This window comes from Heterocephalus glaber, unplaced genomic scaffold, assembly GCF_053883595.1.
Source record: "Heterocephalus glaber isolate CG9 unplaced genomic scaffold, H.glaber_assembly_v1.0 deba00001465, whole genome shotgun sequence".
NCBI classification, from domain to species: Eukaryota; Metazoa; Chordata; class Mammalia; order Rodentia; family Bathyergidae; genus Heterocephalus; species Heterocephalus glaber.
Genome location: NW_028258312.1, coordinates 31,402,392 through 31,420,507, shown reverse-complemented (window position 1 = coordinate 31,420,507; position 18,116 = coordinate 31,402,392). Strand labels below are relative to the sequence as shown.

The following is an 18,116-nucleotide window of genomic DNA, read 5'->3' as shown; positions in this document are numbered from 1 at the left end:
AGAGGAGAAAAGGGGAAAATTGAAAATGTGACTTCATCTTGACCACCAAGTAGAATTGGGTCAGCAAAAAGCAGCTAGTCACAGAGCCAGTTTGGATCAGAAAAAGCTAGTTCATCAGTAAGATCAGTACTGACTATAAAACCAGCAAAGGGAGTCCACCAAGCAGAAAGAATCACGATGACAATACGCAGTGTTTCCTGCCAAAGAGGAATATCGTCTTTCCTGGTGGCCTTAGTCAGAGATCCATGACTTCAGACAGATAACCACAAAAGAATGTGTCATGTGGCACAAAATGCTTCAGCTTTTCCGTACCCAAATGAGCAACATTCATCATTTTCTGATTTACTTACTTAGAAAATACATGGTATCTCATGGCTGGAGTCTTTCAAAGCTGACTCGGTGAAGAGATACACCTAAAACTAAACTCCCTAGCATGCCTGTCTCCTTCCATCTCCTGAGGAGTCCTTCCACACACCCTCCCTTCCTTCCTGTGTTAGAAATAACACATTAGTTACCCATGGTCTTTTGGGAACAAACAAAATGTATCCGTTTTAATCTATTAAAGTTTTAAATTTAAGTTTTCATTAAATATGTAATTTGGCTACATAAGAAACATACACTCATTGTAGAAAGTTTTCAAAAGAGAAAATAAAAATCCTCATGATTCCAACACTCAGGAGTGAGGACTCCTGAAAGTTAGGACCCGGGGTGTCACAGGAGCAGGGACAGAAGGGACTCTGGGCCCTCCCCCCTGCCAGCCTGACCGGGTCAGCTGAGGGGCAGCACCTGGGCCCCGCTGCATGAGCCTGGGCTGGGGGCTCAGGACCAGCTCCTGTGGGGGGAGGACGCAGCCCACCTCGCTGGGCAGGACCGGGAGTGACGTTTGCCTTGACCGAGGGGATGGCAGCAGAAGTGACGCGTGCCCCTTGGTTTTTGCCAGGACTGGGGACTGGGCCCAGAGGCCCTCCTATCAGACCCGCACCCCTAGCCCTTTTCCATTTTGAGACAGGGTCTCACGAACCTGCCCAGTAGGCCGCAAACTTGTGGTCCTGCTGCCTCAGCCTCTCAAGCAGCTCAGAGGCGAGGATTCTGGAAGGTGGCTGGATCACGCGGTGCTCACCACAGGGTGGATTCAGCCATCGCTGAGAGTCGTCAGGCCTGGGGCCGAGAGGCAGGGCCTGGCGGGAAGAGCCGGTCCCTGGGGCGTGACCGGCAGGGTCCATCCCCTCCCAGCTCCTCCCTCCCCTCCGCAAACAGGAAAGGTATACACAGTGGACACGCTCCCGCCTTTGAGGGGCCCTTGTGACTTGTTACAGCTCATACACCTCGGAGTTAAACCGCCGGTAAGAAAAACTCCACGAGACTCACTTCTGCAGGGAACCTCCAACACACGGCCCCTAGAGACTGAGCGGAACTGCGTGGCAGAAAGCACACGCTTCCAGTCAGGACCGAGGGCTAAACTCGAGGCCGAGCACGGACACGCGGGCCGTAACGCACACGTACATGGCTGAGAGGGTGCACTCGGGCCTCGCAGCAGTAAGAACTGCAGGAAATGCATGTTAGAGAGCTTGACTGCGCCATTCCAGAATGCATACGTGTTCCAAACACCCTCCTGCATACCTAAGTGCAGTCTCCACCTGTGGACGTTTAGGGATCAGCCGGACACTGCAGTGCTCAGCAAGGCTGCACTGACCCTGGGGGTCACACGGGGCGGCGCCGGGGCTGACGGGGAGAAACAGAAGAGGAGAAACGCTATCGTCTTCAATTTTACATTTATTAAAGTACAGAGCTCATAAGCTTTGAGGTTTCTACATAGGAAAGACTGGTGAACGTAAGGTGCTTTATAGAAAAATTAGCATCCAAAAAAGTACAAATCCAGGGGCCGGGGATTCAGCTCAGTGGTTCTGCCGCCTGCCTCGCAAGCTCAAGGACCCAAGTTCGATCCCTGGTACCAAAAAAAATAAAAAATAAAAATCCATAATCGGCTTTTTGACATAGGGGGAAAAATAACAGTTTTAGAAGTTAGCAAACCCTAACCCTAGCGGAGACCTTTACAAACACCAAACAGCAGTTCTACCACACACACTGGCTTTTCATATTCTAAAATACGAATTCCAAAATACAAAAATGTAACCACAAAATTTGGCTACAGCTAATTGTTTCAGAAAAAGTTTTAAAAATTAACTTGTGATTATAAATTTTTCTTTGCAAAATAAAAATGGTTAAATCTTTAATAAAAAAACCCCAATCCTCTTAAATTTCTTATAAATAGCTCTCCAAACATATATTACCCATGTGCTGCAGGCTCTCCCTACCTGAGAGTTTCCAGGACCCTAACCCCAGGGAAAGACGGAAAGAGTTCTCCCGCCCGAGGCTGGCTGCGTCGCTATGGAAGAGGCTGTGGAGTTTGCTCCCCCATCTGCCCTTCCTGAACAGACCTGGCTTTAGAACAAAAACCGAAAATTCCTCTTTGGTAAACGGCAAGTACTTAGACCTTTCAAAATGACGACCTCTGAACGGTTCACTCGGGAAAGAAGAGGGTTCTAAGGGTCAGTGGCTGTGAGGCCAGGCAGGAACCACACAGCCCACGCTGCCAGAATGTGGACGCTGGTCATCCCCGAGCTGAGAGACGCACTCCCTAGCGGGCCAGGCCCTCGAGCCACAGTCGCCCAGGGCAGGGCTCAGGCCTCAAGGCCAGGCCTTCCCCCTGGGCCCTCTTCACTTCCCAGGGCGCAGGGCGCAGGGTCTGAGTGCACACAGTGCGAGCCCTCAGAGGCAGCTCGGGAGCGGCAGGTCTGGGCAGCTTCACCGCGCTCGGCTCCCTTGGGGGACGGGAAGCACCAGGGGGCAGCAGGGCTGGCAGCGGTGAAGTAAGCACATTCTCAGAAAGCCGAGGGTGACACATCGCGGGCGGGATGCAGGAGGGCTGCCTAGGGGAACAGCACGCAGTTCCCCACCTCCCTGCAGCCCAGCGCACACCTTTACTATGCTCTGCACAGAACGCACCAGTGACACCGGAACCAGGCCCAGGGAGGGAGCGGCCGCCAGTCAGGCGCCTCTGGGGAGGCAACACTCCCTTCGCCCGCCCGAGGGTCCAACTGGGGAAGGAGCGGACAGAGAAGACCAGAGAGCCGAACACCTGGCGGGTCTGCCCCGCAGCGTGGGGATGCGCTGAAAACCAGCTACAAAACCTTGCAAGAGGCAAAGGATGTGGCTAGAGAAGCTACCAGAGTTCATTAAGTTAACACCTTTATCACTGCTCCAAGGGACTGGCGTGGTTATTCCAGTTTCTGAAGTCACACATTGCACAGGAGGGGATTTCTAACCCTGGGAGTGGGGACCACTTCCCAGAGTCTACACTGTCACCCGCCAGGACCTTGTGAACACGGGTGAGAATCCAGCTCAGGGCACCATGTGGAGGATGGGGTGGGCTGGGGCCGCAGCAGGAAGCCTCCAGTGCAGCCACTAGCCAGCGTTTCCCTGAGCCTCTTTCTGCAGGAGACACCCAGGGTGTGCAGCTGTTGCCTGGGCCGCGACCTGCTGCTGGGAGACCCAACTAGGAGGACAAATCAAGGCCTCTGCTGGACCCTGGAAGGGGGACGGTGCCACTGTTCACCAAGCCCAGCTCATCTGTGTTCCTCAAAGGCAACCTCAGTGCCCCCACCCACCCACATGACGCCCGGTGGACCCAATTCTGCCCAATTGGTACCGAGAGCAGAGCAGATGTCCAGGCTACAGGCTGCAGGAAGTGACCCCAGAATGGCCCCAGCGCTGCCCCAGGCCCAGCAGACCCCTCCCCACCTGAGGACACGGACTCGGGACATGCATATCCTAGGCAGCTGCGAGCAGCTTTCTCTGAGGACCCTCCACAAACAGACTCTGGCACTTCTAGGGATGCTGCTGGCAGCTCAAACACACCTAAGCACCCCCGCCCCATTCTACCAGCTGTCCTCAGTCACCTCCAGCAGCTGCCTACCCGGCACCCCCACTGGCAGAGTGGCCGGGGGCCCTCGTATCACTCCAAGGAACCCACAGTGGGCATTAGCAGGGTGGCCAGGCACTGATCAGGGAGTCAGAGTGCCCCTGCTTCTCCGTGGGCCCAGAAGCGCTGCCCCCCACCCCCAGGGGGCCCTTGGAGCGTTACTGTTACAGCAAATACAAAAGGACCCATGGCCCTCGCTGCTGACACAGAGCAAAGGTGTGACCGCGCCATTCCTTCGTCCAGCTGGGACGGGGAGGGCGGAGATGGGACGATCAATCGCAAGGCAGAGACAGCAGAGTCGTGCTTCACATCCTGAGGAGGGTGCCGGGCCAGGAGGAAGGCAATCGGGGGAGGCTGCGATGGCCCGCACCGCACCCCAAAGGGCCGGGGCTCCAGGGGGACTGAAGGCAGCTGCTCCCTCTGGGCCCCATAAATACTGGGCAGCACGGGCAGGGCCCTGGGGATGAGGGTCCCAGCAGGGGAGCGAGGAGCAGGCCGGGTTCTCAGAGGGCGGGACTCAGGGCTCGCGTGTTTCTCTGATACCAAGGCGCGAATGCCAGGCTGCATGAGTTGATGTTACCCTCATGAGAAGATGTGAGCCCCAAGTTCTGGTTAGGTAGAAATGCACCCAAGAAAAACAGTAACAGAAGTTCTACCTGGTTTCTGGGATGAAGACACCAAAATACATATGTATATCCCACAATCAGTTGGGTCGAACATTTCAATTCCTTTAGACAAATGGTAATTTCTCATTAAGGTGTGAATTAAAAAGCAAAGCAGAATATCCTTTGATTCTGGAGAGCTTTGTGAGACACACTTAAGACAGGCAAGAGGCACCGGCTTCGCCTGGGCCCCGGGCATCACTGAGAGCCTTGGTGCACTTGTCGGGAGGACAGGGCCACGCGGTCACACAGAGAACTGCCGGGAGGGGCAGCAGAGCGGCGCCACCAGCGTCCACAGGTACAGCAGCATGCACGTCCAGCACGAGGCCATCTTGACCCAGAAGACAGACCAGCTCTGGCGGAAGAAGGTGTGGATGCTGGCACTCTCGTAGCTGTGGGGACAGGGCAGCCAGTGGTCATTGCAGGGCGAGCGGGAGGGAGCCCAGCGCCCTGCCCCTTGGGCCTCTTTCTCAGGGATTCAGTGGAGACAGAAATCAGGCGCACCCAAAAGGCACAATTCCCTGGCTGTTCATACATCCACGGGCTCTTCAGAACAGCACCTGGCCCTTCAGACTCCCACCCCTGCACTGCCCTCCGGGTCCCCCACGCGCCCGGCACCCGCAGCACCCATCTCCCACCCCCTCCTTCTGCACAGTTCCGACCCACAGAAGCTCGGCCGCTTGCAACCGACTGGCCTTTCAACCCAGCACACCGTTCTCCAGCCTGGCCATGCTGAGGCACAGACCGGCACAGGTGAAGGACCCCATGTCCAAGATGCTTGGGACCAGAAGTTTTCAGATTTTGGAACATCTGCAAGACACTACCAGTTGCATGTTCCTCACCCACAAACGCCAAATCTGTATTCTTCCAAAATGGGAAGCTTTTGACTGGCACGTCAGATTTCCAAGCATTTAGGGTTTCTGGGTTAGGGCAACCCCAACTGTACCTCATTCCTTGTTACTGCTAAGCAACATGTCATTTTACGGCTTCAGGACATGTGGTTTACGCATCTGTCAGCTGACAGGTGTGGAGCCAGAGTGACTCCATTTTGGAGCTGTCTCCTTTGTTCTCTCAAATTTGTGCTTATCCACTCAAAATTCCTAAGTTTATTACCCAGCCATCTGTGTACTCAGAAAGGACATTCCGGACACACTATCTATAAGGTAAGCAGTTAATGGCTAACTGCCCACAAAAGATAGATGTGACCATTAGTCAGTAGATCTGCTAACCATCAGCTTATGACAGTCGACCACTAACCTTTGCCCCCTTCTCCCTTACAAAAATCTATACGTAACCCCCTTAACCCCCCCTAAGCCTAACCAATCAAAACCCTACACTTCATATGTATTGAGTATTAACCAATCACCTGGCTACTAATAATCAAAGCTTGTTGTATTCTCAATAAAAACCCTGCTAGTTTTGAGGCTCGGGGCTCTCAATCTCGATCCGCTGCGTCGGTGACAATTGAGAGTCCCTGCTTAAGCTTGAATAAACGACCCTCGTGTGCTTACATCGGAAACGGTCTCCTGGTGGTCTTTGGGACATCGCGATCTGGGCACAACACAGGCATTTGGGTTGTCTGACTTTCTGGCTATTACGAATGATGCTCCCACAAACAGTGCCTGATGTTTTGTGTGGACAGTTTTCTTTTCGGCTTGGGTAAGCACTTAAGAGCAGAGCCCCTGGCTCTTACTGTAACTGTTTAACCATTTAAGGAGCTACCATGCTGTTCTCCAAAGCAGCATCCTTCCCACCTCCCCCAGCATGGACGAGGCCCAACTTCTCCGCATCCTGGATAACGCCTGTCACCGTCTGCCTCTGAGCCCAGGGCTCCGTGTGTCTGAAGCTCCCCAAGCCCAGGCTCCTCTGCAATTCTCCAGGCCCCATGGGAAGCATGGCAAGTCCCCCTTCTCCTCTTGCAGGGAGCTGTCCAGGCGGACTCTCCTCAAAGAAGTCCTTTCTGCGAGTAGGTCTGAAACAGCCACCTCCTGCCCCCATCTTATCTGTGTCGGACACATTTGCTGCCCCTCCCACCACACTGCCGCCTGCTGCCTGCTGCCTGCTGCAGGAGCCCTGGGAATGTGTGCTGGGGGAGGCAGCACAGGAGCCTGCTGTCCTGAGCTGTCACCACACAGGTCAGGGTGCAGGTAAAACTGACTCTGCAGAAAGGGGTAAACTCCGTCATCTGTGGGAGGCTGAGGCACCTCGAGGCCGTAACGTTAAGTGAAACGAATCAAACGTGCAAGCTTGGATGTCACGGGGTTTCAAGTGCGAAGACATAAAGAGCAAAATAATAGATAGCAGGAAGCAGGGAAGACAGATATCCTGCAAAAGGGACAAGGAGAAGGGGTGGAGGGGGAGGAGAGGGAAGGAAGTAAAGGTGCACCGGAAGAGTGAGGGTGTGTCACACATGCACTGACCCGCCAGGAGCAGGGCGGTCGTATGCACTGCAAATGCAGACCGATAAAAATGTCTTCAAAAGGAAGGGAACTTTCACTCTGTGCAAAAAGTATGAATCTGCCCAGAGTGACGGGAGGCCAGGTTTGTTGTGCACAGTCAACTTAAAAAGCGGAAAAAGGGGGCTGGGGATTTAGCTCAGCGGTTTCGCCAAGCGCAAGGACCTGAGTTCGATCCCCAGTACCAAAAAAATTAAAAATAATTTTTTTAAAAAAGCAAAAAAAGCGGAAAAAGGGCAGCCGACGGCCGAGTGGGCAGCGTGGCGGGACACACCGGCCCTGCTTTGGTCCCCAGCAGTGCACCACACACACAGAACTCACAAAAAGGAACAACACAAGAAGGGTATTTTTCTTTCCCCAAAGGGACTACTTTTCCTCCACTGCTATCCCTGTGTTCTCCAGGCCGCCATGCAGGCTCAACAGGGTGTTTACTCTTGGCCCGGTCAGCTCGTTTTGTTCTTGGTGCCGGAGCACTCGTGCTGTGGCTGCACCTAGCTCCTCCCGTTCTCAGAGCTGCAGTGAGCTCCAGCAGCTTCCCAGACGAGGGAGCCCCTCAGCGGGGAGGCACCCCCAAAGCCAGCCACGTGGGAGGCTGAGACAAGGGAACCCTGAGTTCGAGGGCAGCCTGAGCCATATACTAAAGCGTGTCCCAAAAGCAAAACACCAAACAGAAGAAAACAACAAAATCAAGCATAAAACTCGATACTGAGAGCTGGGTATGGCAGAATGCACCAGTAAACCCAGCTGCTTCATGGGGCAAGCTGAGGCAGGGGGGTCTCAAGTTTGAGGCCAGCCTGGGCAACCTAGAAAGATCCTGTGTCAAAATAAAACAATAAGTAAACAGGGCTCAGGGTATGGCTCAGTAGCTAAGCACCCTGGGTTCACTCCAGTAATGCAAACACACACACACACACACACACACACACACACACACACACGCAGCGGCCCAAAGCATGTGCTGTAAAGGCCGAGTGTGGCAGCAGGCCTGGCAGAAGAGCTCGGTCGCTCCTGGGTCCCCACTCCCGAGGGCCTCACTGGAACCAGTTGGTGAGGGTCATCATCACGTAGAGCGAGGCCAGCAGGAAGACGGCATGGAAGTAGGGGTAGCTGTACACAGTGCCCTTCTTCTCGTCGTAGAGGACGCGCTGGCGCCCCTTCCCAGCCGGCTGCTCCTCGGGGTCTGTGGGTTGCAGAGCCCCATGAGTGCATGCGCATGGCACGCATGGCACGCACACCCGCACACCCCCCAGCACCGTGCCTGAGTGAACCCCGCCGGCCGTCCTCCAGGATGGAAACCAAGGAAGGGGAGCCAGCTGTGCACACAGATGTATGTGCCCGTGCCCACTGCGCCCACAGCTGCGGCCCCTCACGGATTGGGGCCCCACTCACCCTCTGCCACGTCGTTGCCGAAGCAGAAGCAGCAGCGGGCCACCTGCCAGGAGGAGACGAGTCAGACGCCGCGTCCCGGGCCCGCCACCCCGCCGGTGCTCGCAGTGTTCCGGGTGGGGACCCTTCCTGTGCCAGGGCGCCGGCTCCCAGGACTGTGGCTCTGCCCCTCCCGGTCCCCACTGAGCGCCGCTCCGCCAGGGCACAGGGAGGCACGGGGCGGGACGCGGAGGTGCAGGTGTGCTGGGGCGCCCGGCTGGCACTGCCCCGCACTCCCACTCGGCCACCCCACCCTCCCCCTCCCTTCCCTGTGCAGAGCCAGGACCCCAGGACCCAGGACACTCCCAGCCTCAGTTTCCTGAAACACAGCAAACACCACCCGCTCCCTCCCAGTCCCCTGCTCTGGGCGGGGCTACTGTCCTGGTCACAGCCTGGAGTCGCAGCTCAGTGACAGGGCTGGGACACAGGGCAGCGCGGCCCCGGGGGCGATCATCCACAGTGCAGGACCTGCAATGTCTGGGGAGGGGACAGAGCTGCCAGAAGCTGAGCAACTAGGGCGCATGGGGACACTGGGACTGCGCTCCAGCCGTGGCCTCGAGGCGGGGCGGAGCAGCAGCTGCTGGGAGAGGCCCTCCCTGGACGAGGGCAGTGACCCGTGCAGGCCCACGGCTTGTCCTGAGGGAGTGCGGGGACCAGGCCGCAGGTCGAGCCCCACCAGGGCCAGTGTCTGCCTCCCCAGCGGCAGGTCCGGGGGACGCCCCAGGCCCCAGCTGGCCCAGGGGCCGCGTCAGCTGGCATGCTGACAAATCTTCCCGAGGGGGCTGCGTCCCCTCTGCGCCACACGGGCAGTCACCATGGGGCGCAGACGCAGCGGGCAGGGCGAGGGCGGGCGTCCCTGCCACCAGGGCACCGGCCTCCCCTTCCCAGGTCGGGCCGAGCCTGTCCTGGCTGCCCCACCGGGAGAGACCTCTGTGACGCTGGCGATGACCCGAGACCCCACAAGGTGTCCGCGGTGAGAAGAGGGGGCGTCCCGCGGACACCAGGCCCCGCTGGCCTCCCGTTCTCCGGATCTGTACCTGCTGCCCATCACCGCTAGCTGGAACCGGGACTGGACCCCAGGCCTCTGCATGGAGCTGCACCCCGGCCCTGTTTATTTTTTGGGACAGGGTCTTGCAACATCACTAAGTCACCCAGACTGGGCTCCAATTTATGACCCTCCTGCCTCAGCCTCCCAGAGTGCTGGGATCCCAGGAGAGCACACCCAACCCGGCTGTGTCACCGGGCGGGAGAAGAGCAGGTGGGATCTAAGGCACCTGCCTCCCCCGCAGGGCGGCTGTCACAGACCACACAGCCCGAGCCATGAAACAGACATGTAGACCGCAAGTTAAAGAAAAAAACAGAAAACCCGCATTCCGTGCTGATGAGCGCCGGACCGGGTCAGGTGGTGCCAGGCACAGCCCATGAGGGCGGCAGGACCAGCCAGGGGCTGTGGCTGACCGGAAATTGAGGCGACTCCAGCTGATTCATGCTACACACGGGACCAAGGTCCTTCCCTCCACCCGAACCTCACTCTGCCCCAGCAGAACCCAGGCCCAGGAACAGCCTCCCTCGGGCAGGGACAGCGGCCTCCTGAGAGGTGGGCGGAAGAGAAGCCCTCACCTCCAGCTCCGGAGCTGCATATCGGCCCTGCAGGGCGTCAGAACTCGATCTCGTGGTGGACGTCAAGCTGGAAAACAAACAGGCAGTCAGCCGGGCACATTAGCACATGCGGTCAGCAGGGACACGGCACAGCCATCGCCCAGCCAGGCCCCAGGGACAGCTCAGGAGAGCCTGCAGTGTGGGCTGCTTGCTTAGGAGTATGTGCCCTCCTGTCCACACTGCAGGCTTGACCCAGTGTGAATCAAAAATATCCACCGACAGATGAATGGATAAAGAAATGTGGTACATTAGCACAATGGAATACTCTTCTGCCACGAAGGAGGACAGGCTTGAGATCAACGCCTGTGATCTCCATCTGAAAGATCACAAATGACGGTTCCCCAAGAGCTAAGTGAGCACTGCGTTTATAAATTCTCTGCAGTAGGATGGCTTCAAAACGATGACGATGCTGTCCATGTGGCTGCGAAACAGCTCCCGGCTGTCCTCACGGTCCCCTCTTCCGGGCTATAGTCGGTGTGGTGTGAACAGCGCTTCCTGCAGGGAGCCTAATGGCTCAGGGTCCGGGGCTCCAATCTGTGCCGCCCATAGACCCACTAGTGCCTGCAGCGACGCAGCACGACTCCTGCCCTCCTGCCCCAGGGACTGCGTGCTCCCTGCCCTCTCCCACACCGCAGAGACACATGACGCCCCTCAGCGCTGCTCCCTAGGCACTGCAGCCAGGTCTCCTGGCGACAGACTCTCTGAGGAATGCACCTTGCTGCTGGAGCCACAGGCCCGCCTTCCCTGCCGGGAGCCTCCCTCCACCCGGCCTGCATGTGACAACGCCCACTCCGGTCCTCGGGTCCTGTGCAAGGGGAGCCCAGGTGTGGCGTGAGCCAGGGAGGGGAGGCCACTCTGCCCTGGAAGCAGAGGCAGGAAGACTTCCAGCGGGCAGGCCCAGGGCACAGCAGGAGAATGAAATCCTCCCGATTTCCTCCCTGTGACACCATCCCAGCTTCGTGCCACGAGGTCTGCCTGATTTCAGTGAACATCCCATTTCCCACTAGGAAGCCGCTCGATATTTAATAAAGATTCTTCGCTTTTCCAACTTTGTCTTCCAGGGATATTTTCCCAGATGGCTCAAACACTAAAGTGCTATTTTTTTCTCTGAACTGAAACTGAGAGCCAGGAAAAATTTCACAACACCATTCTCCTGATAAGATAACTAGGCAGCCACACTGGCCATTCCTCCTCCTCCTTTCTGCACGTCTCGGGTTTCCTGCAACTCCAGGGAGAGCTCCAGGCCCTTCTGCGATGTCCTCCTCTCGGGCCACAGGACAGTGCTCCAGGACATATGTTGCAGGGAGAGGGAGGCAGAGGAAAAGATGTCTTGCCTGTCTGCACACAGTCCAGCTGAGGAGAGGAAGGAAGGTCTCCCAGGACTGGGCAGAGAGCCCCTTGTAGAAGAGGCCATCAAGAGATACGGTAAATATTTAAATTTTTAAAACTTTTTATAGCAAAAGACACAGTCCCAAGAGCAGTGGGATAATTGTGTTCAAAATGAGTATTCCAAATATTGTGAAGGGGATTAGTGGCAACATGTCTTTTACAACTACAATACATTTTTTAATTTAGACATTCCCTGTATTTTTAATCATGCCACTCATCAACCATCTACTGCAATTTCTGTCAAATGAAAACATGACACTGTGTCCTTATCCACCTTTTTCACTGGACCTGGTACCATGCAACTTCCAGCTCTTCCCCAAAGTCACAAGGACCATGACAGGAAATCGTCCTGAATCCATTCAGGACATGGAGGCAGCCAGGACAGCGCAGCCAACGACACAGGAAAGAGGACTGCAGAGCTGCTGCAGAAAGAGGCAGGGACGGTGAGGCCAGCGTGTCTGAAGCCAGGGGAGGATTTTAAGAGGGGACTGTGTCTGTTACTGTAATAAATTCTTAAAATTTAAACATTCATGGTATCTTCTGGACTCTGGGGTCCCATCTAGCCCAAAGTTAGAGTTTAAAGCCAACAGAATAACAACGCAGGAATCACACTGTTGCTTAAGGCCGCACTGCAGCTCAGAGATGAGTCCGTAGCAGAACACGGACTTGCGACCTGCAACGCTGCAGCACGTACACTTCCGTCAGTGCACGACCCACCCCCAGCTGTCTCGGGTAACCACATCCTCCTGCCCCCGTATGACATCCAAGGCCCGGTGGCCAATCCCTCCTGAGTGTCTTTAGTCTCCACCCAAACAGCGTGGCCACTTCCCATCATACCATCTGACCTCTCACTCTTTGGAAGCAGGGGAGGAAAACAGAAACCCTAAGAAGACTTGGGAAACCCCTCCCCGGCCCACGCCTGTCCCCAGCAGCTCCTTCCCGCGAGGGCCCCAAGTCTGAACTGACTTCCCTGTGATTGCAAAGCCTGTGAGCCGAGCCCTGGGCCGGAGGAGGTGACCACAGGGAACACCCCTCCCCAGACCCCAAGTCCTGGCGGGAAGACTTGCACCCAGCCCCTGCCCGCAGCCCGAGGCTCCTTCACTAAGCCGCTCCCTTGCAGCACCTCGGCGCTTGGCCTTGGCCGCCAACCGGTCAGCCTCAGGCGGGCGGACTGCACACAGTGTGGCCACTGACGCCTTCAGGAGCCTTGGCCGAGCCCCTGCCAGCCTTGATTCTGAAGGCCTGCACGGCCGCGTCGCCTCAGCCTAGGGCGGGCAGGCCTAGGGCGGGCAGATGCAGGGCGACTCGGAAGTGACCCCACCCCATGGAAACCGTGCAGGTCTCAGAAAATGTTGCACTTAAATAACCACCGTGGCGGCTCCACTCAGCACACTCGGAAGTCTGCCGTCCTTTCCACAGATGGGTTCATACAACGCCACAGCCTATTTTATCCAAGGGGCCAAATTTTTCCCCGTGTTTTATTGGGTATCAGCAACCCACAGAAGGCATGATTTTACTCTGTCAAATACCTTTTCATACATTTTTCTGGTAATACGAAGATGAAGTGCTATTCCATCATATAAAACATTTGTTAAGAATACAAAGAAGATTGGCCGAGGATTTAGCTCAGCTGCCTGCCTCGCAAGCGCAAGGACCCAAGTTCGATCCCTGGTAACAAAAAAAAAAGAAGGGGGAAAAAATCAATTATGCCACTACTATGACAAGTTTGGTTTGTCTTTCCTGGATGTATATGTGAACATATAACTATATTTAATTTTTTTAATGCAGTAATTCTATACATGCAGTTCAGTAGCCTTCTCTGCTCCCTTGATTTTCGAACATCTCTCATGTTGCTGTGGAAATCACCTGAGCGCGAAATCGTGAAGTGAGCCTGCGTCCCTGCCCTTGTCCCGAAAGCACAGCACCAGCTGACTCGGGAGGGAAAAGCTTGCTGGGAAGCCAGAGCTGCTTCTCGGAGTGAGACAAAGATTCTGGAATTATACAGTGGCGATGGAGCACAGCCTTGTAAAAATACTAAGCCCTGTGCTGTGCTGACCCATGTAAATCTATGGTATGTAAATTATATCTCAATAAAAAGAGACTAAGTCTTAAAAGGGGGGTAAGAATCAGGATTCAAACTCTTGGTGGTTTGGGGGTTGCTGACAAAGTCCCGACTTGGGGCTGAGTCTCACCTACTGTGTCACAGACAGCAGCACTAGGTGAATAATTCATGGAATCTTTAAAAATGAGAGGCCAGAAAGTGGCCACAATGGTCCCTTCTGCTTCAACCAGGAGACTATGAGGTGAGAAGCGGGGGCCGACATCAGACACCTGGAATTCTCCTGTCCCTGGTTGGGCGTGTAACCAGGCAAACCGACTGGGGCGCGGGTCCGGGGCAGCCCCTCCCAGCAGCACCGGGCTGGGGAAAGACATCTCACGTACAGGTGCCGCCCTCCCCAGGATGCTCAGTCTCAGCAAAGGGAGGATTACTGCATGTCTACGACAGGGCGAATTTCCTCTGCCCCAAACATGACACATAAAACATACAGAAGGAAAGACTCACTGAAAATGTGGCTTCTTACAAAGCAGCTCAATTCTTGGCGAAATGTGCACCTGGGTGGAGTGAGTGGCTAACTACTTCTATCCTCCACTTCGCTGGGCAGCAGCTCTGAGGCCTTGTGCAGGCGGAGTGGTCTCCAGGGGTCTGCGAACCCCACACTGCCTGACCCCCAGCACTGCGGCTTCCTGTCTGTCTGGCCCGGCGCTCTGCATTCTGTGCAGCAGCAGCAGCAGCAGAACAAACACCGCTTCTGTGGGTGCCAGCGCTACCAGCTGGGGCTCCCTGGGGCTCCCAACCTCCTCCTCCTCCTCCACCTCCTCCTCCGAGCTCCCTCTGTATGATGCAGATGGCTGACGCCCAGGGTCACCCAGCTCCTCCAGGCCTCGGCCGTGGCACCCACCCCGTGCTCACCCCTCAGGCCCCCGGGCCCCCACTCCCGGTGTCCCTCTGTCTGGGCAGTGCTTGGCCCGCCCCTCGCCTGTCACTTCAGCCTGCACCCAGCCTTGCCCAGACTCACCACGAGTACAGGATGCAGGCGATGAGGAGCCCAGTGCCCAGCTTGGTCACCAGGTTCTCGTCTCGGGACAGGTCCTGGCCAAAGTGGGGCACGCAGAGCGTCACGTTCTTCCCATGCTCATCACGGACTTGGCAAGAGAACAAGTACAGCCCGTTAGAGAAGCCACCGGGATCTGGGCACCACTTCGGGGGAACTCGGGTGGCTCCGGGGCTTCTTACAGCACCAAGCCTGCACCCGGGAGATCTGTTCTTCCCGGTGAGCATCTACAGAGGCCGGTTCTCCCAGACCCGCACCCACTCGGAACAAGCCCCTTGTGTCAGAAAAATTTAAAAAGAAAAAGGGCCTCCAGCCGGGCACAGTGGCACATGCCTGCAACCCCAGGACTCAAACAGAGAGGCTGAAGCAGGAGGACCACTGTAAGCTTGCAGGCAGCCTGGGCTACAGTGAGACCTCATCTCAGACCAAAAAAAAAAGCCTCATCTTGCAGTTTAAGCTAAAGCATGACAATTCCAGGACTCAGGAGTGCTTTTTCAAGGTTACTCAAACAATGCTAAAGAGAGCAGTTGGGTCCACTCTTTGCTGGATTTGGCAGCCCCTGCAGGGAGGGGTGGGCTGCAGGGACCCCGAGTGCCAAGGTCAGTCAATGCCCACGTGCAGGTGTGGTGCGGCAGCGCCCAGCCCAGCTCCAGGCCTGGAAGAGCTCAGGTTCACGGCAGGCAACTTCCTCCTCTGCACTCCGCAGCACCCCACGTGCTTTACAAACTTAGGGAAGGCTGCACAGAAGATTTCTGCAGTGTTATAGCACTTCTGTTGTGTTGTGATATATAATAATATGCCCACAATATTACCATCGGTGGTAATTTGCTTTTTGTCTAAAATGGTGTCCTTCAATTTGGAACACCCAAGTTAGGTCTGATTGCAACTTGGGCCCAAAATAAGGAACATAAACATAAAATAACACTCTAGAAACCACTCAACAAACACAGATGTTCTGTCTAAAATTAAATTAAAATTATTACTAGTATTCACACTCGAACCACTAAATACAGCTGTATGATGTGGTTTAAAAAAGTAATCTTTGTTCTTAGACCAAATGAAAAATCTTTTCAGAAAAATGAACAAAATGTGACTTTTCTATTTAAGTAGTACCACCTGAAACTAAAAATAAAAGTGTTTAGCTGTTTTAATGATACTTGCTATTAAAAAATATATACTGTAAATAAAATCCCCATTAAGTTAAAACCACAGACTAATGTACAAACATAAAAGAAAGTCTTAAAGAGACTGGATTTAGATAAACAGAAAGTCAAGGCAGGACTGTTTCTAAAAAATTAAATCCAGGACAGGCTATGGGTACTATACAACCTCCAAAAGTTATATCCCTTTCCATTTTAAACAGCTATAAAGACAAGGCCCAGCCATATATAGTAGCACGTGCTACTACAGGCTGAGGCAGGAGGAAAAAAGATGTTTTTCTCTTTCACCGGCAGAGCCCAGGGGCTCAGAATCACACCTTAGAATATAATCGTGTGTTTAAAGCTTAAAACTCTTTTCAAATGATCACAGCAATTGTACAATAACGTCAGCTAACCCTTACGCACCACCTACCGCGCGCCCGAAGAACTGCTCTAAGTGACTGATGCGAACAGTGGGTCACACATTCTAACTCCATCTTAAACCCACTCCAGCTGGGCGTGGGGTGCACATCAGGGATCCCAGCACTCAGGGGGCTGAGGCCGGAGGATCACCAAGAGTTTGAGGCCAGCCTGGGCTGCATACTGAGTGCAAGGACAGCCTGAACTACACAGCGAGAACCTGTCTATACATACATACACACATACATATATAAAGCCACTGCAAAGACCCAGTATAGAAACGCAGGCAGTCCGGCTCCAAAGTCATGCGCTAACCAGTATGTTTGCCATTTTTGTAAATAAATGCCCTCTAGGATGAGCGATTTGGGGATCACCCCGCAGCAAGAAGTGAGTCTGACTTCGAATCCTGTATGCTGCTTCCCTACCCCTTGTGTTTTTTCTGCTTTCTGAAATGACCTAAAGAAATGAAAATGACCTAAAGAAAAGAAAATCAGTAACCAACTGAAAAACAAAACAAAATAAACACCCGGCCCCAAAAGCTCCCTGCCCACCCAGCAGGAAAAGGCAGTTGAGGGCTAAATGCAAACCCGAGCACGACACCAAAGAAGGTGCTTTGGTCTCTGCACCCCCCGCTGAAGACTCGCATCCCTGGACCTCCGTTCCTCGCTGATTCACTGAGTCCTCCACATTCCCTCCCCAGCCCCAGCCCCAAGCCCGGCCCGCGCCTCGGCTGCTCACCCACTTCCACGGGCTTGCTGGACAGCGCCGAGAAGGTGAGATAGGTCACGTAGCAGCTGATGAGCCCCGACTGCAGCAGCCCCGAGTGCGGCTGTCCTGGGAGACACGGGGGGGGGGGGGACAGCTTTCGGTGTCAGAGGGGGAGCAGGGCCCGGAAGACACCCCCCCACCGTCACAATCACACTGCTCAAGCTGGGGCACCCACTTTTAGGAGAGAAAAAAGCTGATGAACATGTTTCCCAAACAAAACTAAAACTGAGAGGGAGGGAGCTATGCGTGAGATGAATACTGCTACTCTGTTTTGTTTTGGTTGAGACAAGCTCTCCCTATGTCACCCGGGCTGACCTTGAAACCGCGGCACTCCTCCTGGCTCAGGCCCCAGAGTGCCGGGATCATAGGCATGCGCCACCACGTCCGGCTGTGTCCTACTATTTTAGGGATCCCACATTCTGCTAACTTGTCCACCAATGCCACATCAGACTACAGTTATACTCACACACAAGTTCCCCTGAGCTTTACATTAGTCCGTAAGCCACAAGATCAGAAAAAACATTTACCCTCATTTTTTTGTGAGGCTATGTAGCATAGAGGGTAAATGATGAGACGGATCTCACAGGGCCTGTACTCTGGATTCCACCAGGCAGCATGGAAAACGGACAAGACCACCTTTCTGACGGGAAGGGTACAGCCCTTGGGATTCACTGGGGAAGGGGCTTTAATTTTACAATATCTAAATTAAATGCATAGGAACCAGGACACAAGAGATTTCTCTCCTTTTGGTGAAACTTCTTCTGTTCTTTCTTTCTTTCTTTTTTGTTTTTTTTCAGACAGGGTCTCACTGTGTAGCCCAGGCTGGCCTTGAACTCACAGTGATCCTCCTGCCTCAGCCTCCCGAGTGCTGGGATCACAGGCATGCGCCACCACACCCGGCTTGGTGAAACTTGTAACCACATGATCAACTACATGAAAGGACTCAGTCTTCCCTCCTGGTGCATTTGTTTCCAAAATTATCATTATGAGATTATAATCACCCACAAAAGTCTATGAATAGACCCTTAGAATGCTGCTCTTTGGCACAAAAGTAAGACCTGCCCTAGCATGTAAGGGCACTAAACCAAACATTTTAAAATGTC

The 18,116-nt window shown here is 54.6% G+C and overlaps 1 protein-coding gene across 5 annotated transcripts in view; it reads right to left on the bottom strand.

The window, feature by feature from the left end:
• Positions 1–1,755: 1,755 nt before the first annotated feature.
• The window catches only part of Serinc5 (serine incorporator 5), a 69,032-nt gene continuing 52,671 nt past the window's right edge, over positions 1,756–18,116 (bottom strand). For 4 of the 5 annotated variants that reach the window (XM_004841599.4, XM_013071075.3, XM_087180752.1 and 1 more), the window contains 6 exons: positions 16,984–17,079; positions 14,651–14,777; positions 10,146–10,212; positions 8,490–8,532; positions 8,136–8,280; positions 1,756–5,036 (listed from right to left, as the gene is read on the bottom strand). In XM_004841599.4, coding sequence (XP_004841656.2) covers positions 4,889–5,036; positions 8,136–8,280; positions 8,490–8,532; positions 10,146–10,212; positions 14,651–14,777; positions 16,984–17,079 — 626 coding nt within the window. In that variant the 3' untranslated portion in view covers positions 1,756–4,888. Of the gene's footprint in view, positions 5,037–8,135; positions 8,281–8,489; positions 8,533–10,145; positions 10,213–13,018; positions 13,242–14,650; positions 14,778–16,983; positions 17,080–18,116 lie in introns of those variants that run through there. The other variant, XM_013071076.3, reaches the window with a different exon arrangement.